At 32.3% G+C, this 22,506-nt stretch overlaps 1 protein-coding gene across 8 annotated transcripts; it reads right to left on the minus strand.

The window, feature by feature from the left end:
• Positions 1-1,642: 1,642 nt before the first annotated feature.
• LOC108214922 (uncharacterized) lies at positions 1,643-21,428 on the minus strand. 8 transcript variants are annotated; one of them, XM_017387170.2, is made up of 14 exons: positions 21,165-21,426; positions 18,068-18,763; positions 17,229-17,435; positions 16,812-17,120; positions 12,463-12,587; positions 11,023-12,207; positions 10,023-10,164; positions 9,773-9,932; positions 9,392-9,558; positions 7,796-7,881; positions 5,436-5,535; positions 4,655-4,716; positions 3,715-3,874; positions 1,643-2,493 (listed from the first exon to the last, which is right to left on the minus strand). In XM_017387170.2, exons 1-14 carry the CDS (start codon positions 21,345-21,347, stop codon positions 2,317-2,319), a joined length of 3,759 nt encoding a protein of 1,252 aa, XP_017242659.1. In that variant the 5' UTR covers positions 21,348-21,426; the 3' UTR covers positions 1,643-2,316. The 8 variants fall into 8 exon arrangements, 2 of the variants coding, with proteins under 2 accessions (XP_017242659.1, XP_017242658.1); XM_017387169.2 differs by having other exon boundaries at positions 7,796-7,884; XR_010290176.1 differs by lacking the exon at positions 1,643-2,493 and adding an exon at positions 4,239-4,374 and having other exon boundaries at positions 3,734-3,874; positions 5,436-5,501; positions 7,796-7,884; positions 21,165-21,428.
• Positions 21,429-22,506: the final 1,078 nt, after the last annotated feature.

Below are 22,506 nucleotides of genomic sequence, written 5' to 3' on the forward strand. Positions count from 1 at the left end.
TGATATCTATTTTTTATATATTATTTTATTTGTTAATTATTTTTATTTTTTGATTCCAATTTATTAGTTAAAAATTATTATTCTTTTATAAAAATTATTTTAGCGACTTTCCCGTCAAACATAATACTAATAAAAAATTTATTATTATTTAGATAAAAATTAGTTTGGACCGCCTCCCGTACCCGTCAAACACAATACTAATCAAGACCCATTTACATTATCATAAAATTAATATATGATTCCTATTTTTTATATATTATTTTATTTTTTAATTTTTTTTTATTTTTTGATGCCTATTTATTAGTTAAAAGTTATTATTCTTTTATGTTTCTAATTTTTGTTGCTATCAGTTTTTTTAATGATTATTATCTTTACAATCCTTTATTTTTTATTCGAAATTTAAGAAAATTATAAGAGTAAATCGATAATCTAAATTGTACGTATTACCTTACAAATCTTAAATATAAATTGTATTTTATCTATGATTTTGTTAGTTTGAATAAATATAATCCTATTTCTATTAGGATTACTAATAAGAAAAGAATTGTCTCATCTTTAGAATTCAATAAGAAATACTAAATAAGAAAAGAATTGTATCATCTTTAGAATTTGATAAGAAAAGAGTTGTATTACTTTTAGAATTTTTAAACCTGATTATTTGAATTATAACTATATTTTCTATCCGAAATTTAAGAAAAATCAGAAGACTGAATCGAACAATTCTAGAGACGCCCGCATCCTCCTTTATATATATATATTGATATTGATTATCCAAAATTACTTGTTTTTTTTTTTTTTCAAAACAATTTTTTTTAATCTCTTCTCAAAGAATACCTTTGAATACAAATTTCTATTTTTGCCTCATACGCATATACACATAACTCAATTAAATTCATTGCATTAATTAAACACAAATAAGGAACCCAAATACTCGACTAATTTTTTCTTAATATGTATAATTTTTTTAAAAGAGACATATAAATATAAAAGAAAACAGAGTAGCAGCTTAACAAAATAATAGTGCGATGAATACATATTGCTATTCGATTCAAGCTTAACAAAATAATAGTGCTTTGAATACATATTGATATTCGATTCAAACTTATCAATCTTCTCAAAGTAAAAACAAAAAGTAAAAGGTTTTTTTAAAACTTAACAAGCTGCATTTTATGTGTTAAAATAGTAATTTCTAGTGATGAAATGATTATAATTTTTATTTATTAATTATATAACATAATTTATTCTTATTATAAATATTATAATTTACTAAAATTGGGTAACTTTAAACATAAAAGAGCAAAACACAACAGTTATTGTGGGATGGAAAACTCCACATTTAATCATAAAAAAATAAATCAAATACAAAGGTTGATTGGGCCCGAATATATAAGTGCGGGTCGTATCTAAAATTTTTATTGTCCCCAGATCTATCACTAGAATTAGTACAAGATGTTGGACACCAAAGTGCATTAGGTAGCCTGTCGTTCTCTTGTTCAGAAGTGAATATGATTGTTAGTGACTCAGTATAGAGCCAAACTAACATAATTACCAGTCATTTCTATAAACATGTGCAACTTTAATACTAATAGCAAAAGTTTGTACCGTTAGAACTTGTATCAAAATAAGTAAATAACAACGCCTCTCATTCTCCATCCCTTTTATGGGAGGTTGAGAAAACAAGCTGTCAAAAAAATTTAAAATTGTGCGCGATTGGATAGTCCAGGTGACGGTTTATTCTCTGTTCAATACAGATAAATGATAAATCAAATTATGTGAGCATAGAAATTTAGAAAAATCTCGCATATATCAGCTCTACAGAATAACCTACAATACTTCAACAAAATCACTATACAACACATTACGTGATTTCAGCCCCAGCAACACAAGATAACTAATCACAACAAACCATACATATCTTCAAGACTCCATAGTCCATCCCTCACCCTCACCATCACTGTAGTATGGGTTCCAAACAAATTGTAACAAACATCTTACACATATATACAACCATTGTAAAGCCCACATGGTCAAATCACTATCACAAACTTGCAATTTGTCGAAAGAAGCAAAACTTATTACCTGCTAGCTGATAAATCTCCCCATTTAAAAACATCATTTGAAGCAGACGAAAAATGTTATTCAGGCTTGAGAAGTAGCTTTTTATAGCATGCGTCAGTGAAACTCAATTATTATATGATCTTCACAACCAGCTATAGTATGTAGACCTGCTAAATGGCATATCTACACTACCTAGGGGGTCTAACCTCACTACCCTTCGGGATCTTACTTCTTCACTTGGTATTCCACGGCATAGGTTTATACGGAGAAAGCGAGGTGCCCTATGTCTTTACCAATTACTTCTGTGTAATAGTCATTGTAATTAAGACAATCCCAGAAACGAGAAAGGCTGAACTCCCCATGTTTTGGTGACTTAAGATAACAGATATACAGGTCCTTCAGATTCTTATAGAACTCACGCTTTATGCTATGGACCTGCAAATCAATATCAACATACTGAGTAATGCTTTTGCTTATTCAGTATTGACAATGTCCAAAAGAAGTTGACCCTTTCAAGCTATATAGCAAAAGAAATCAATTGACTATTGAACAAAAAGATGTCCAATTGACTTCTGTATTGCTTATAGTCGGAGCAAATAAAAATATACAACATGAGGTTTGGCCTAGAGGATGTAATAACCCCAGCCAGGCCTATTGTTAAGAAGATATATGCTAAGCAAAACTGAGGGAGCATGAACAGTTTTATAACTATATAATAAAGAGAAAACAGCCAGATAATAGATAAGAAGAGGTAGAGAGAAGGGATATCACGAGAAATTTTATGTAAACCATTTTGGGTCACTGAGAGTAACCGAACTACTCGAAAGCTTTGAAATTATATTCATATATTCAACAGTCTTCCTTTTGCAATTTGTTTTCTTAGAGTGAGTGGTGTGAAGGGTATTCTGTTGAAACAGTCCGTGTCATCTCCAGTTCATAGCAGAGGATACCTCTCTCCTCTTGGTAATAAGAGGTCGAGGGTTTAAGTTTCCCTGGAGGAACTCTATAGCAGAGGATACCTCTCTCCTCTTGGTAATAAGAGGTCAAGAGTTTTAGTCTCAGTGAGACATGTGTCCTTAAGCATTTAAATTACAAAAAAAAAAAAAAAAACTTTTTTGCAAGGCAGAAGCTACTGGGAAAAAAAACGATGTATGCACATCAAACAGCAGAATGTTGTAGGAACTTAGAGTGAACTTGAGGCGTGAGAAAGAGGGATTGCTTCAATCAACAATACAATAATAGATGAATCTAGCCATTCCAAAAAATGGAGCATTAATTTTGTGAGCTTTGTTCATAATAACTTTAAAACAACCTTCAATCCATGTTATCAACAGACATATTAGCATGTAAATTGTAGGTATAATTTTTATGAAGGGCAACAGAAGTGCTATATAGATTGTACCAGCATCATGTTTCTATATGAAACAATCCATTTGCAATTCCTTACCCTCGTTTATTTTATTGAAAAAATATGATCCAAGTCCAGCTAAAGAGAAAAGTGAACCATGAACCCAAACACTTCATCAGTTTAAGATGTTTTATTATGAATTTCATAATTTATTTCCTCCATTAATGGTCCGTTCACAAATTTTGTAATTTATTCATCTCTAGCATTTATAATTTAAAGAGGAAAATAAAAAGGAAAAGAAAAATAACCTGTGACATGTTGGTCTTGGAAAGTTTACTCGAAGAATCTCCATATTCGACTCCACATTGCCAAGTGCTTCCACCCAGACAAGATCTAAAATCTAGTGCACATTGCAATATGTTTTGGATGATGCTGGATACGCCCTTTGTTTCATCAGACAAGAAACATCTGTAGAGAAACCACTGCACTATTATCTACTTATCATAACTACAGTAATATTTCAATTTTTCCACATATATTCTCTAATCTATGAGGAAATTGGTAAGAAGAAGGCACAAAAAGCTTGACAGATGACGAATATTAGGTAATTTGTCACAATGACAAAAATAAACATTTATCAAGAGAAAAAATATTACAAGTTACTAAATACTGATACCCAACAACAGATTTCGTTCATTTGCCATTTTTAGTTTCTTTTAGTTTCTGTAAGAAACTAAGAATTAAAAAAAGTATTCAGACAAAAAAAAAAAGAACTACAAAAGTAAATGGATATAAATTGATTTTAGGTTAAAATCAAATGAATGGAACTTACTTAAATGCATCAAGTCCTAGAGAGAACAAGATGGAAGGGTCACATACAAGCACATTTATGTGCTATCTTTGAGAATCACGTGTAATTTGCTTCATATAAAAGAGATCATTAGTTCTCTCCCCATCATCTGTATTACCTACAACTTCGCATGTATTATGTATATGATGTAAAAATTAGAATCCTTACTGTAAAAGACTCGATCATTGTCAATGCATAAAGGAAAATCGTCACTGAACTGTCTGGACGCGCAAGTGGTGCGTTCAGTTATATGCACGCTTAGGTATATTTATCATGTAGGAATAATTTGATTGATAACTATATTAATATAATATTATAAATTAGATACTGTATTAGACTACTGATCAATAATATCAAAAATTAGATGTGTGCGATAGAGAGCAAAGATGTAAACTTACATATGGAGTGAATCATTCAGATAGGACATATGTACCGACTCAAAATCCATCATATCTTTGACCTGCATTCAGAAAACCAAGTCAATATTACAAGCTAAGGAAGCAAAACCCTATTTACTTTTGCAGAATGAGAACAATAAACAAACTAGTGGTGCCTCAAACAAGACCTCCAAATAGATATTGCAACAAATTAAAAAGATGGACAACAAATGGTTGCAAGGCATCTTATGAGTATTACTTTGTAACCGATAGGAGGTTACTGATTCTAGAGGACTCCAAAAGCATGTTGATAAGATAAGAATACATGTATATGGTTTATATAAGAATTAATTACAGATCATAATTCAATAGCTTTTCTTTTTAGCTCATCAGTGTAAGCATCCAAGTTTTTTCACCCATCACATCAACATTGGTTATGCTGATATCTCACTGACATTATAAGGGACTCCAACCAGTCTAATGCAATAAGAATAAAGTTCCCTGGGTCACAAAAATACCCTATCTCATGTAATATTTAACCACGTTACAAGATTTTAACAATTTCCGGAAATTTATAAAAGAGTACAATCCTCTAACTTGTTTCCTAAATAAGCTCAAATATGTTACATATCTAACTCTTCTCATAATATCCACTATGCTGCATCTCAAACCGCTAAATCAGACATAACTTTTCCTATTTTAATATAAATATACATGCAAGAAACAGATAATATGATTTTGTTATAGTAAGTTACAGAAATGAGTAAGCCAAACTACCAAAATAAGAACATTTCGGACAGACCTGATTCTTTAGTGAGTGTACGAACTTGCACCAAGATACATGAGACAGCTGTGACTGTACATATTGCTGCAATGTTGTTACAAAATGATTAACTTGCTGCCTGAAACACGATACCCGTCATAAAAATTGTAAGCAAGTTGAACATGAACATTTTATAAAGATATAATAGTAAATTCTGTAATAAGAGGGCTCAAACATTTTAAAGTAATAATGGCCTATCAAGTAAAAATAACAAACTCCCAGTAATTAATCTGTACATTCCATAGACTTCACTTAAAATACAATTTTTTACATCTTTGTTCACTAAATTTGACATACAAGCACCTTTTATACCAACTACTTATCTTTTACATACAATAAACTCCCGCGAGAATTCAGCAAAAAACAAAAAAAAAAAAAAAAAACCACGAGCAGGAAACAATTAAGTTAGTTCTTAAGTATATTACTACCTCTGTCCCATACATGTATTCCTATATGTTTAAAGAATAATACTTGTCCATAATAATTTTGGAATTTTCTTTGTTTGTATAAAATATTGATTACTAAACTTTTGTACAAAAAAGATAAGAAAATTCTAATAATATGATCTGCAAGTATATTTTTATGTCACAAAATGAAAGTCAACGTTGACAAGAATAATGGCACAGAGGGAGTATATCATGATTCAGATATAAGTTCTGGAGGAAGCTGTGGGGTTTAAATTTGCCTGGAAAGGTTATAAATCTAATGTGGAGAGCATGCCGAAACTGCCTGCCTACGGCCAGTGCTTTGGCAAGAAAAAATGTTAATGTGCATTTAAATTGTACATGGTGTCAGGCGGAGGTGGAAAATGATTTGCATGTTTTATTTCAGTGCAACTTTGCTCGAGAAGTATGGGAGAGTGCTGGTCTCAGTAGCTTGGTGAAAGTAGAGCCAACTGATACGGTGTTGATAGTCATGCAAAGGGTGTTTCAAACAGGACGAAATGATCAAGTCTCGATGATAGTGTTGCTTTGCTGGAATCTGTGGCAGAGAAGAAATACATGGGTGTGGCAGCATGTAAATATGTCATCATTTGGAGTGAAATCTAAGGCATACAATATGCTTCTAGAGTGGAAACGAGCGAGGGAGAAACATGTCGAAAGAAGTGCACAGCATGGTACGGGTGACCGACGGTGGTGCAAACCACCTGCAGGGTGAATAAAAATTAATACAGATGCAGCCTGCTCGAGTGACTTAAACAGGGTGGGTGTAGGATGTATTATTCGGGATGAAAGGGGAAAGTTTCTACGAGCAAGAAGCAACGTAGTACAAGGAAGGTTACAGCCAAGGGAAGCAGAGGCTTTAAGCTTGAAGGAGGCTTTATCATGGACAAAAAATTGGAGGCAAAGCAAGTGTATCTTTGAATGTGACTCAAAGCTTCTGGTAGATGCAGTAAACGGAGAAGGTGGGAACTCTTATTTTCATGCGATAGTAGAGGATTGTATCGATATCCTTAAACACTTTGATGAAGTGTTAGTTTTATTTGTGTATAGATCTGCGAATATGATAGCTCATAATTTGGCGAGGGCTGCATATTCTATGTCAGGTCTCAAGGAGTGGTTATATACTGCCCCGGATTTTATCTTATGTAATCTGGAATTTGAAGAATGCTAAAGCAAGTTCGATTTTTTCAAAAAAAAAAAAAAATATGTGTCTGACCAGCAAAAAAAAAAAGGGTTTTATCAAAGTGGCCATCATTCTCGTTAAAATATCTCACCTAGCTACCCGATTTCCACAGAGTCATTTTAAACACTTAAATCACTACAAATATCACTAGGTCAATATTAAGAAGTACATTGACAAAAAACGTCACCGAATCCTAGTCACAAGATGATATGTAATACATGTGGCCCATATGATAAAAAGTATACATGCACAAGGACATATATATTTAATCTTCTCCCAACACCTTCAACCTTAATTTGTCCTCTTACTTGATTTTTAGTGATCAAACCAAAACTAGGAATTGCCTATGTCTAAAACTAATAATCTATTAGGGGAAAAAATCCTCAATTCTGTTAACTAAAATTCAAAATTTAACAGAGTGATACTCCCTCCGTCCCACAATACAAGTCTCTTTTGGAAGAAATTTGTTTCTCATAATACTTGTCTACTTTTAGTTTCCGATGCAAATATATTGACATTATTCCAAAATTACCCTTCTTCAAAGTTGTATAACAATTAATCAGGATTGAATAAGAGTCTATATTCATACATTTATTAGGGGTACAAATGAGAAAATATTATCTAATTAATGTTTCCTTAATATGCGTAATTTTTTCAAAAGAGACTTGTATTGTGGGATGGAGGGAGTATATAATAGTGATTTGAGTACTCACCTCAGTTTCATAAAAATATTAAAAACTGAAACTTCTGATTCATGTGATCCAGAACCACCCTTCTGATTAATTGTGTGCATATGCTCCTGCTAATCAAAAATAAATAACATACTTAGCATCTAACATGGACTAGGGGCGCTTTTCTATATGAATTAACTTCAACTAGTGCAAGTATTATAAAACCACGCCATATACTTGGAATATATTTAAAAGATTGATGGATGTATATAAAACTTCTACTGTACTAAACCTTCAAAAATACCGCACTGCTAATTAAGATATTTGTAATACATTTTCCTATTCTGTCAATATTTCTCACACATTTTCCTTCTATATATGCACACATCTGATTCAATAAATGCAAAATTCTCAATTGCTTTGAGTTCAGAAGATTTATACCGCATTTGATAAATTAGTGGTCTCAATATGTCTTCATGAAAACATGTAGGGGTAAGCAAAAAAAAAGCTGAAACCAAAATAATAAGCGAAAAAACCAGAAAAAAACAAACCGCAAAAGAGAACCCGAAAAAACCAAAAAGTTTAGTATTTAAATTAACTGAACCGCTATAAAAAGCTAGTGTTCATATATAATATATAATATGTTTACTACTTTTATAAAAACTAATATGAATTTGAATATTAATTATTTAGTGTGTGTGTGTGTATATATATATATATATATATATTAATATTAGTGATATAAGATAAGATAAGATAATAACTTAAACAATATAAAATATGGATCATATTAATTTTAAATAATAGGATGAACTTTATAGCATTTTTCTCATCTCTATTTGTGGTAATTTAAATTTTCTTTAAATAATTTCTGAACAACCATTTCTTGTGTTGTAAATTATAGATTCATGATTTCAACTTTAGAATCTTTATTTTATGTTTGGAATCACATAAGAAATACATCGATCTAATAAAGAAAATAGTACTTATGATAAAGAAAAGAATAGTACAAAATTCCAAAAAACTCTGAAACCGATGAACACTTAACTGAAACAGCAAAACTTTGGCAATGGTTATTGACAATACTGATCCGAACCGAGTGTAATGGTTTGGTAATGGTTAATATGAAAACCTGCTCCAAACCACTCCATGCACACAAATGAATTATTAAAGAACAATGGTAAAATTATGAAGATAGACATTCACAGTTTTGGTTATTTTGATAATCCTAGTTATTCTACCCTCGTGCAAGACGGATAGGAACAAACATAACAAGGATACAAAGAGTATACATAAAACACATGGAAACACATAAAACTGTGCAGGCACAGGAAACAAATCATTCCCCTAGAAGACTCGTGCACTAAAAAGTAAATGCTTCTCTTCAAAATTTAAAATAATATAAAAGGCCTAAAAATAAGACAAAAGAACTGGTACAAAAAACTGGAACCCACAATTAGGAGATAATATGCTGTAGAGTGAAGACTAAAGCAAACATTCCCACTAGAACAACTAAAATGCGGCCATCTATTACTCTAGCGGTTTTGTCATTGTATCAAAATCTTAACATTGATTTGTTATAAAAGTTTCAAAAAGCAAAGTCGTACAAGGAGTATAGTTGTTTCCGCGGAATATTACCTTCAGAGAGTACCAAGCCTCAGCTAATGAAGAATGTGCCAGCTTTACTTGCATCAGAAAACTAAATATCTCAGCATATATTTCTAAAGCACCGGATGTCAAAATGATATTGACTGGCCAATCTACTCTGTAACCCAAACCTAAGTAATTGAACGACTGTATTCCACCTGCACAAGTCAATGGCGAAGAGCTTACATTAAAAATAAATGAAATTTTTTAGAAAAGAATATCAAACCCATTCGGTGCGTAATTAAAAGAGCATAAATAGTGCAAGGGATAATAAAGACAATATATTATACACACACACACACACACACACACACAGATATATATATATATATATATATATTATTTTTGTATATTTTACTAATTACTGTGTACCAGCTGGAGATGCAGAAAGCGACATGTTTTTCTCCTTTTTTATGTACAAGTATATCCGATCTCTATAATGGTCTCTCTCACATGAAGACCTCTGGATAGACAACTCAAGTAATCCCTGGATTTCTGATATTCTCTTATCTGCCTCTGTAGCATAACATTTCTGGTTTTTAAGAAACAATGGAGAGCAATTAGAGAAAAAATTTGATCAGAAAAAAAAAAGGTTGAATGAAGTCCAGGTATATAGACTTACATGTTGCCAAAGAGACATTATAAACAAATCTGCCCAGTCGGCTAATTCCATAAAATGATATCTACGCAGAGCCAATAATTGTCCGTGCAAATTGAATCCTTCTTCAAGAACTTTGATTGTCAGCTTGCTCACATATCGATATCTAGCAAAGTTTAGGACACAAACAATATTGATGTACTGCTTTGGAATATTAAATCACAAGACTGATATATCATTCGGCTATGTTCAAAAGAGAAGGCAAAAGATATACATTCTTTCAACAATTGAATGTTAAGCAAAGATTGTACAGCTTTGGCAGTATAACTAGTGTTTGTGAACTCCAATATGGCAGACTAAAAGATAGGCAATTTGGGATATTAAGATAAACACCTATCCAATTCGGGCATTGATTTAATCAATAGCAAGATAAAATAAAAGGTCTGCAATTCTATCAACAATCTACAAAAACCGAATAGCACCACAGCACAATATATGTTCAATAGGAAAAGGTGAAGGATCATCTTTTGAGCCAAAATGTGACGTGGGCATTAGTGTAAATGTGTAATATTCATGATATGTAACCAGGACAACGCCTATCTTACTTCAGGCATGGCCTGACAAGCAACTGTCAGAAATGTAGCTAGGTATCCTAGCAATTTGGTTCTCTTCCTTGAAGCTCTACCTAAATGAAGTAGAGAAACATTTTCCTTTTCAGAATTATATCACCCAAGGTGTATTTAACTCCAACGCTAACTATTAACTCTCCCAATTCTCAGAATTCAAGTCAAGTGTAAACTATCATACTTCTCAGAAAATTAACCAGTAAAAAATTTCAAGCTACAAATAGGGACCAATATAAGCTAAAATACAGACAAACACACACACACTTCACATCCAGCTATATTGTCATCTGGCAAGAAAAGATTTTAATTAGTCAGTACTCATGTCGTATTACACAACATCAGCCTGGTGAATTAAAAACAAAGTGCTGAATAAGTATACTGCACCAAGATAAGGATACTGCAGTAAGATCTCCTCCAGGAGGCATTTCTCAATGACAAAATCCAATGGTATATCAAGCATTCCTGTCAAATCAGTGGCAAATTCTCTGCCCGTTTTATTATCAATGCTTTGGGAACTACTAAGCAGACTCTGCCAACCACTCCCACCAGTTGCAGTTGTTTGTGAAACATTTTCCTGAGCATCTGCTGTCCATTGTAGAGAGGGGTCCATTCCAGATGATTTAGTTTTGCTATCTAGAAATGCACCACCTTTCCGGCCTTCTTTCTCATATACATCAGTTGTGCTACAGACGGCAGGAGAAACAGGATCAATAAAATTTAAAAGTTTTTGTCCCATTTGATGTCTCGGACTGCCATGTGACTTCGCTAGAGGTAGGCTGAAAGGGTTTTTTACAGATGTAAAGTCGAAGGATGATACATCTCTATCAGATTCTGTAGAGCCCTTTCCTTCAGGCATGCAAGTCTGGTAAGTTAAATAATGCCTGGTCACTATTGGGTTTGCACAAAAAAACTTTGAATTATACTTAACTTTCCATGATTCAGAGCTAGACAAATCTGGTAACGAATAAGTTCCAATTAAATGTTGACCCTTAGTTATGTTCTCCTCTGAGTCATATCTAGATAACATCACACTGCAATTTAATCTGACTTCATCTGTTTCTAGAATTTTACTCCTGTTCTGTTCCACCCCACTACAAGGCATATGTGTCATTCTTTTATCTTTATTTTCTTCACAAACAACCTTAGATATATTTGGAGGGCTGCCTGATGGAAAGCTCATATCATGTTGCCTTTCAGAATCATGAGTTCCAGATATCAAAGGAAAACTCAAAGCTTTTAAATTAAAATGCAAATGTTTGTCATTGTTTGTCATGTCATATTGACGATGTAGAAAGTACATGTTTGTGTCATTCAGTTTATAAGTTTCCTGGTCAGTTTCCACACTGCCTGACAGTTCATCTCTAGAAAGTGTCTGCGGTGCAATACTGGATGAAAAACATAATGCAGATAGATATTTTTCCTCGAGATTGACAAAATTATCGGGAGTCTCAACCAACTGATCAGACTGATCTTGCTCTTCAGAGCTAGCAACAGATGAACAATCGGAAAAGTCCAAGGGAACCTGCACGTAAGAATCCTCATCTACCATGCTAGATGCCTCAGTATCTAGAGCACTCACTTTCCTGAAGAGTAAAAATGATGACAATTCAATCACATTAAAAGCAATAGCGACAAATAGAAAGTTTCCAATACAATATTGAAATTTCATTGATCATTTCTGATTTTAGTAAACTTATTTATATTTACTGTTTGATGTGCACCCATGCTGCTATAAAGAAAGTAAAAGCGAACACAGCCCAAGATGAGAGGGAGGGAGGGAGGGAGGGAGGGAGGGAGAGGGAGAGGGAGAGGGAGAGCGAGAGAGAGAGAGAGCATACAAGGTTTGTTTATTTACAGTGTTTGAATTTATCACACTATCCTCATTCAATAGAGATGATACTGGAGTGTTTTGATTTGTTCCCCCGATATTAACTGATATAGCCGGAATTCTGCATTGAACAACCTGCAAAATCCATACCTTTTTTTAGAAAGATGAAAAAATAGCTACAGCACCAGTATTTACTTGCAAATATTTAAATACAATAACCTAGCAAAGTAAAAAGCTGGCTTAGTTTGACTTCTCTACTCAAATTAACCAAACTTAAAACAGAAGATAAAATTTGTGTTCAAAAACATCATCATACTAAGCATCTAAGCCTGAAGAAATCAGTCAATCACTCTATCAATCGAAAAAAATTAAGATCCAACCTCATGTACCCTTCCTTTCAAGGCAATATATGCTAACTACCGACTTCAACCAACCTAACTTCTACTTTCCGAAATTTTAATTAAGTTTTCTATTTTTTTGGAGGATAATTAAAAATCAGTAATGTGAATATTCTTTCCTTCATACAAGGTACAATTATAGCTAGTATTTATATTAGCTGAGTTCTTGTAACAAGTCGTACTAATCCTATTTGAGAAGCTGGTGGTGGGAAGAGACTAAAGAGTTTGGGAAGCTAGTCCAAGTCACAGATTATGAGCTATAGATTTGTTGGCAGGTAATATGTTCTGCCTTTTTATGTGGACTAATTAATCATCATTTACTTACTAAGCTGACAATGTGCATGACGACTAAACAGCAGATGGTTACTCATTATGTAATGTGTACTCTAAATAGGACTAAGGAGAAAATGATTTGAAAACACTCTCACAGCAGAGTTACCAACTGTATGCCTAGTCTCAAATACATCTGTTCTCGTGAATGCTACCCTCGGGCTACTTCATTATGAATTCTTTTGAGATGGTGAAAAGGGTTCTTGTGTTCTCTTGAATTACAAATTAATTCATAAATAGGTTACCGCAATTTAGAGGAGCCTATAATAATAGCAAAAAGTAGACTACTAGTTTCATTCAAATTTTATGTCACAATACCCACTTGGCAACAGCTTTGAGAGGAACCGTGCTGTGCAGAAAAATCTCTTTAAGAAAAGAGTGTCAAAAAAAACCGTGAAATGACAAGATGATCAACACCGGCAATTTCTACAAAGCAATTTTCAATTATAGACAATAATTTGTGAGCTATATCATACAACGGTGTATATTATTACAACATTCGTACAAGAAACAAACTTTATTAATTTTGCTAAAAGTGTGATCAGTTAAAGTACCAGTACACATTTTAAATAGAGAGCTAACAAACATGATGTTTATGAATAAGGTAGCATACAGAATCATGTTGTGCATTACATAAGTTGTAAGAAGCATAACAGATAGTAACTTGAACCACAAGAACTTGTCAAGGGAAAAAAATTGCTCTCTTTCGGCCCGCACATAAATGCTAGAAGTAACTAGCCTAGAATAGGATAAAATACCAAATTGGTTACTGGAGTGAAGACCAGATATCACTTTGTTCACCGATCAACTTTGACAAGTTTCAAATTAAAAAAGGGCTTGGCTGACCTGTGCCCTCTAGCCAGGGGCGGACCGCCGTTAGGGCTCCGGTGGGCTCAAGCCCGGTCGATGTGTGCAGTTTGAAAAATTCTACCACTACTTTTATGTTTCAGTTTAAGATTAGCCCGGGCAAGTTTTGAGGGAAATTAACTCCACCGTAGTTTTGATATGCTTACAGAACAGAATCTTATATATATTATGAGTGACAGTAAGCCGGTTTGTGTAGCTTATATCTTTAAAAGAAAAATATAATATTTAATATTAGTTATGTTATTAAAATACTTTATTTTACTTTTTAATTTTAATAGTATATTTCTAAATAAGTCTCCTCATTTTATGTTGATGTTATAATGTTTTTCGTTCCTTAATAACTTCCTGCAATTTATATTAATTTCTATGTACTTTTTATGTTTTTGAATCTTGTTTAATCATCAAAAGCCAGCCGACTAAGGATATTATATTCATAAAATATTTAATTTAAAGGAAAATGTTTTCACCTCTTAAAAAATGGATAATTTTAAATATTTCTTTCCTAAACTATATTATATTAATTTAATTATGAATATTAAGAAGAAATAAAAATGTTTTCAAATTAATTTTCTATTTCTTAGAAATGAACTGGAAAAAAAAATTTCATTGACCATACTACTAAAAAATTGTAAGTTAAAGACGTGATCGTACAAACTGGAAATCGGAACTAATTGATTGGCCTACCGATTCAGGATTTATCAAAGATTTTTAGTCAAATCGAAGCGTGAAAAATAAATTAATAAAATATTGTTTTAAAAATTTATCAGCAAATTTTTTTAATAATAAAAAATATTTGAAACACTGAACTTAAAGACTTCAAACAGAATATTTTAGTTTTACTGGGACAATGGACATGAAACTTGGTATCAACATGTTATGGTGACAGTAGGGAAAGATTAACCCGGGCATATGAAAATTTCTGGGTCCGCCCCTGCCTCTGGCACAAGTTCAGAGCATTTATTTTATCTAGTTTTCTGTAGATAATGCACTGTTACCGTAGACAATGCATTAATTACTAACAAGAGAATTCAAATGTTAAATTTTATCAAGTAAATTTGATATTTTATTTACTCATGTATTGTATTATAATTCTAATCATTATATTTTTTTAATAACATTAAAATAATAATAAAAACATAAATTTATTATTAAATATCAAATTGATTGATTTTAGTTAGAAGGCTGATTTTAATTAGAAAATTAGTGTGCATGCAGGGGGCATCGTTACTATTTGTGGGGTGAAGTCAATTAAAACTTATCATCTAAAATTTGACAAAATATTTATTCTATGTTCTATGAATTTTTTTTAAATAAGATTATATTTTATTATAAATATAGAATTTTAAAAGATAAATCAAAAGTAAATATATAGTTAGTACTCCCTCCGTCACATTTCAATTGTCACATTTGGTTTCATGCCGGTCAAATTGACTAAAGTTTGACTGAAATTAATTAATATTTTATTAATTGATAAAATTAAAAAAAATATGTCATCGGAAATAACTTTTAATCTACTTTAAGATGTAATTTTCAATTTTTTAAAACAATGAAAGAGTGATTCATAATCTTTGGTCAAAATTTAGTCAATTTGACCAACAAAAATAGAAATGTGACAACTAAAATGAGACGGAGGGAGTATTTAATAAAATTTTGACTAGTTTTATATACATACACTGATACTCATGTAAATTAAAGGGTACTTAATGAATGTAATTATGACTTATCTTGTGCCCCAAAATTGGGGCACAAGTTAGCCATTCCGATTAAAAAATATGAATAAAACTATATCTAAAAAATTATTAAAACTTAAACCTAGAAAAATAACGGACAATCAAAATATAAATTAAGTTTTGTTCCCAGATGGCATCCTGATTCGTGCAAAAAAAACAAGAGTTTTGCTAGTTTTGATATTTTTAAAATTAAATCAAAGGAAAAAAATTATAAAATTAAAAACAAATACTAAATACATAATTTGAAATCTATAATATCATCTCGGACACTAGAATTCACAAAATTTTCATTTGGTTGTGGTAGCATGCCAAAAAAAGGTGAAAAACTCAATAAAAAACTATTTTTACTTCCCAAACACATATTTCAACATATCTGATTGACAAATATTGCGACTTTAATAATTCAAATGATACCCCATTAAGATTGATAAGTAAAGTGATACCTAGTTTCACTTCAGTGACCAATTTGATATTTAACCCGCCTAGAATAAGTGGCCTTAAAGTGACTGTCCATTACAGCTAGGGGTGTAAATAAACCAAACTATTCGTGAGCTACTCGAGCTCGGCTCGTAAAATATTCGAATTTGATTCGGTAATAATCGAGCCGAGCTCGAGCTATTTGGATGTTTTACCGAGCCGAGCTCGAGCTTCAAATTACTCGGCTCGTAAGGTTCGCGAGCCATATCGAGCCTCTATTATTTTTTATTTTTATTTTTATAAATATATTTTTACAAATATATTTAATATTTTATTTATAATTTATATATTTAATCGAATCGAGCTCAAGTCGAACCGATCATATTTCGAGTTTTTGTCAATATTTGGTGACTCAATTCGAGCTTTCGAGCCAAACTCGAGCCTATCGAACTGTTTACGAGCCGAGCTTCGAACTTGAAATTAAAGGCTCGGTCGAACTCGAACTCAAGCTCGAGCCCCGAACTTTTCAGTTGAGCTCGAGCCGAGCCTGGTAGTGTTCGACTCGGCTCGATTACACCCCTAATTACAGCCCGAGAAGGGAGAAGCAAAAGACTAACCTGTTGATAACTAAGATCTAATTTCACTGAAAGCCTTTGCAGTTTTTCCATCATCTGGTTGTAGCAATTGTTCCTTGAAAGTACCAAAGATTCTAAGTCTCCTTTTTTGAAAGTCAGTGGAGATGAATCAGACAAAATATCGCTTGAGAAACCCCTCAAAAAGGGTAGAAAATCCTCGTATACATTGTCCCATGCACCAACAGTATTAGACAACTCGAGCACTTTCATCAGTACCTGAAGTTGCTGACCAGCTCTATACAGTGGAACCAATATATCTTTTAGAAAACAAGGAACAGCAACGCCTTGTTCCTGGAGGTGAGTATTTTAGGTAGTAACATCAGTATCTAAAGGATGAAGAATAGCGCCACCCATAATTTCCCTAAATTGAAAGCAGCGTAATTTGTTTGGAAATATTACCCTGATGGTGGCTAAGGCAAAGTCAGCAGAGACTCCAGTGCTGCTCACTTCAAAATGCGACAGATTTTCAGGATATTCCACTACGAACTCATTATAAGGATCACTAAATTTAGCTTCATATATCCATGATCGAATGAACTCAGAGTATGGTTCAAATGATCGAACAAAAAGAAATTTGAGCACGCCGCTATGCACTGGGTCAGAGACCTGCAATACATTGGCATAATCACTCGCTATATATTAACAAAACTAGAACAGCACAGGTTTAAAGAAATATGCAGAAAGTTACAGAGCAAGGGCAATGTATCTTATAATCTGATATACAATTATATTGCAGTCAAGCTTGACGTAAACTCTCTGCTGATTAAGATACAACAATCCTACTTTTTTAATTAAAAAAAAAAAAGCACAACATCATGCAGAGTTTGTCTTAACTTAGTTTCATCACGGGGAGATTCTCTATCACTGATTCACTGCCACTATTCTTTCAGGTTTTAGAAGTTCAAGAACTATCTTGCTTTCACATTTGCATGTCAAGACCACAGTATCCAACTTTATAGTTCATACAAATCCTTCAATGTTCTAATCAATACCATTAGGGATTTAAAAAAGGTAGTTTTCACTTTCAATGACCGTTATGACTACATAAGTACTACATATTCCTCACAAAGTCTAGTGTTCTTCTCCCAGACATTAGGTAGTTCTACTTCAGTGAACATCACTTTTACTTGAATGTATATAAATGATGTACTGAATCTAACGGTGTTGAGAATGCTAGTCAAATTGGTGCACATGCAAAACACATTAAAAGCAACATGGAAAATTTGGAACAAGCAAACCTTGAGCTGGATATACAAATAGGTAAGTAAATCTCCACCGATAGGGAAGTCAGTGAACTTTCTTTCACTGCCTAACTCTTCCAAACACGATGCTGAAAGACAGAGATCTACATCATGTATATTGCAGATGTTTCCTAAAGCCTCGATCTGAGTCCGTAATCCTTCAGTGTGCAGGTAAACCTCTAAAAGTGTGACTTCAGAATGAGCAACACTTGTGAGCAAGCCCACCCCAGGAGAAGCACACGAAGACATATCAAAAGTTTTTGATGAACGTCTCATAGTCGCAGAGGCATGCAATGTATCGAGAGCAGATGTATAGCCTTCTAAAATCTTACCAACAGAAACCGCGAATGCCTGATTAACAAGACTGTACAGAGGACGTTCTCCAGCTTCCCTCAAAGCATTTTCATCAAACTTTAAACCGTTCTGTTCCCTTATATCTTTGTTGAACTCTATAATTTTGAAATAATCAACAAATCGGAGAAGTTGATAAACAATATAGCCTGAACGGCATATGGTTTTAAGTATCCTTCCTAAAGCCACTGTACTCAAAGTTCGGTTCCAGAGACTTGGGATTCGATGATAAGTCCTGTCAGCTGGATCAGAAAAGAACAATGTACAGATCTTATTGATACTTACAAGAGCAGATTCAACGCCTTGTAATGCGTTAATTGCTAATCTCACTACACTAGCCTCCTGTATGAAGTTAAAAAAGTATTAAAAACAATTGGTGATGGATGTAGAGACATTATTATGTTACAAACAAAATTGACAACGAGGGTGCCTAGCTACATGATGCGGAACAAATGATAAAAATATTAATTTGTATTTACTTTACGTTATTATTTAATATAGGTTTGATTTTAATTCTTTATAAACTTCAATTATATTATACATAAATTGATAGATATATTCTAGATTATTTAAGAGAATAAATAAAGGATTTGTTTCTTTTATTAGGAAGATTTACTTGGTCCTTAAGTTTGTCTATCTTACTCCTATATAAGAAGATGTAATTTATCATTATTTTAGGAATTTGATTATTAATAAATTGAAAATTTTCTCTCATGTCATGGGTTGCTATCCATGTAGTTGACTCTCTTCTGCGGTCAAGAAATCCTAGGGGAAGTGGTTCTTCTTCGGTTGGGTCACCTTAGGGTCTGGGTCTCCTAATATAATTTTATGGCCCAACTTACATTAGAAAAAAACGTTATCATCCTTCGGGATTGTTTGATTGGTATCGGGTTAAGGTGGTATACGGTTGATGTATTATTATTGATATCATGTGTTTGGTTGAGTGCTGGAATAGATATTTTTGAGTCATTAATTTAAATTTACTTAAAATATTAATTTAATTATCATTTTTATATATTTTGAGTTATTTACATGTAATTAAATAAAAAATGATAAAAAAAAATGACTCCTCATACCCACCTCCCCTTTGGTATCAAAGACTCAAACACTTCCTCCTTGGGTATCAAAAACTCATACCATGAGGGATTTAGATATGGGTTATAAACTAGTTTTTCCTTTGCCAAACACCAACGCCATGTTTGGGTTTGGAATAAACAAAACTCACAGCTAATACCTCAAGAGCCCCAACCAAATGAACCCTGAATTACAAGCGTCAATCAAATATATTAAAAAGACCTATATATAATTAGAAAAGACTAAAGTGAAGAAAACCTACTTATCAAGGAAATTTCATGGAAATGATAATTATAAAAAACGAGGTTTGATTAAAACATAGCTTCACATTTGAACATATGAAAAAGAATATACATGCAACTACACACACATAAACACTCAACTGTGTGACTCACTCACTCTCCACTCGACATTAAATACCCGCCAAGTATGTTTTATACACATCCACAATCACATATTAACTCTGTTTTAAAACAAAACACGTTGATCCGTGTTTCATTATTCTGCAGGCTCCAAACATATACATACAAAACTGTAAGAAAAAACTCTAAGAAAGATGTTCAACATTAATCATTCCAAAGTCTACATGCAAATAGACAACACATGATAGAGTTTATGTACAGTCATCCACCACTGCAATCAACTATAATATAGGAAGCATAGACTACTTATTTAGCTCCATAATTAGTTGATTACTTAATCATTCAACTAGCTTGTAATGCATCAGTTATGTTATCGAGTAATTATTATGTAAATTATTAAAGATGATAAACTTATTTATTTGACCACACATCTTTAGGGGGTCGTTTGGTTCGAAGAGTGGTATCGGGTTGGAATGAGTAATCGGGTTAAGCTGGTATGGGTTTGAGATATCATATCTGATATCATGTGTTTGGTTGAGTGCTGAAATCAATATATACAATTTTTGTAAAAAATAAGTTATTAATTTATATTAATTGAAAAAATTAATATAATTATTATTGTTATATATTTTTGCATCATTGATTTGATTTTGTATAAAACATTAATATTTGATTACTTAAATAGAGACAAAAAAATCAAAAATGAATGGATTCCCATACCTCCATCTCATACCCACCTCCCCACCTATGTATCAAAAACTCATACCTTGACGGTTTAAGGTATGGGTTTGAGATTTTATTTTCACCAACCAAACACCAGGTATGGGTTTGGAATAGACAAACCCCATACCTGATTCCACATACCCATGAACCAAACAACCCCTAGGTGCTTTGACTAGATAGTTAAAATTATTATTTTAAAAAAAATCTGAATAAAAACATGTAATCAAAATTTTAATTCACAAAAAAATTAATCATAAATAATTAATCTTACAATTAATCAAAGCATCTAAAGTTGCATGCCAAAAGTCAAAACGATAATAAAAAAACCGAGCAAGTATTTTAAAATTTGCCCAACCCCTGTATTATTAAATTTCGATGAATTTCCCTTACCTCGCACCAGCACCCACACTCATGCTTTCTAGACTGTAATATTAGAATAAAATGCAGTTATAAATCCCACTTTGAGCTCCAATCAACAAACACATAAAGCAAATACTCCGTGCTTCAAAATTTACATACATTGTCTCTACTACGCAATGAATTATCATTATCGAGATTATTAATTTATCGAGACGGGGACTTACGGAGAGAGTGGAAGTGTCGTATAACGAAGGAGGCTGAGGAATTGAGGAGAGGGTTCTAGAAGGTCCGCTTTCGGAAGGGATCGATTCCCATGGTCGAGAGAGGAGAATGCACGGCGGATCTTTGGGCTGTACGGCGTCGTTTAAGCTCTTTAGCCACCGCTCGGAGCTCCAATCTACAGCCATCGACACTGTGATTGTGATCAATTTGAATTGAAATGAGCAAGTGCTTGTTTAGTGGGTATGGTACCCTAGATTTATTTAGGCGGGTTTCGTAGCTTGGTTTATAAACTTATTTAAATTTTGGGTCAATTTTGTTGTTTTAATATTTTTTTGAAATTATAATGAAGACACAAATTTATTTGGTTTTAAGGGCAAAACGGAGGGTGTCAAAACATATATATATATATATATATATATATATATATATATATATATATATATATATATCATTGTCAATATATTATTTAAATGTTTTTTTACGAAAATCAGTGATTTAATTTATTTTTATTTTTATTCGATTAGGTCATATTTTAGATGTCGTATAGCTCTTTGAACGAAGGAATTAACTACTATCAGTAACAAATTAATTAATTTTGTATTTATAGATATTTTTATTCTTGAATACAAACTTGATTCTATATAATTATTTAATTTTACATGTCACTATTTTTTAATTAAAAATATTCTGTTTTAAAAAATATTTAACATAATAGATTAATAATTTTTTGAAAAAAATAACTTGTCACTAATTACTATATTACTAATTAGTGGGGTGTTTCATAAATATCATAATTTTATATTTTTTTTCAAAAAAATTTAGATTTTTTTTAAAAAATACCTTTCACAAAAATGCGGTTTGTAACGGTTGCAACCATATTGCAACCAATCAATCACAAATACAATTTTCAAAATTTGATATTACAAATTATTTTTTTAAGAGAAATACTTGAAAATCTAATAACATAAGAGCATCTCCGATGGAGCTCTTAAACAAGCTCCTATCCTTCAATTTAAAGAGCAAATCAAAAAATAGTGCTCCAATGGACTCCTAGATGCTCTTTAAAAATTTAAAAGCCTACCATTTCTCCTCTCTTTTGAAGAGCATCCAGTAGCTCCTAACTAATATTATATTAATTTTTCTCCCACTACACATCCAACCTTTCTCTCTCTTTTCACTTCTCTCTCTAATTTATATGAATAAAATAAGAATAGAGAGCATGTATAAAGAGGAGCATTGGAGTTGGAATATTTTTCAATGTCTTAACTCACTAAAAGCCACATATTATATTATTATATTATATTTTAAAGAGTGATTTAAGAGCATCATCGGAGATGCTCTAAT

This window comes from Daucus carota, chromosome 3, assembly GCF_001625215.2.
Source record: "Daucus carota subsp. sativus chromosome 3, DH1 v3.0, whole genome shotgun sequence".
NCBI classification, from domain to species: domain Eukaryota; kingdom Viridiplantae; phylum Streptophyta; class Magnoliopsida; order Apiales; family Apiaceae; genus Daucus; species Daucus carota.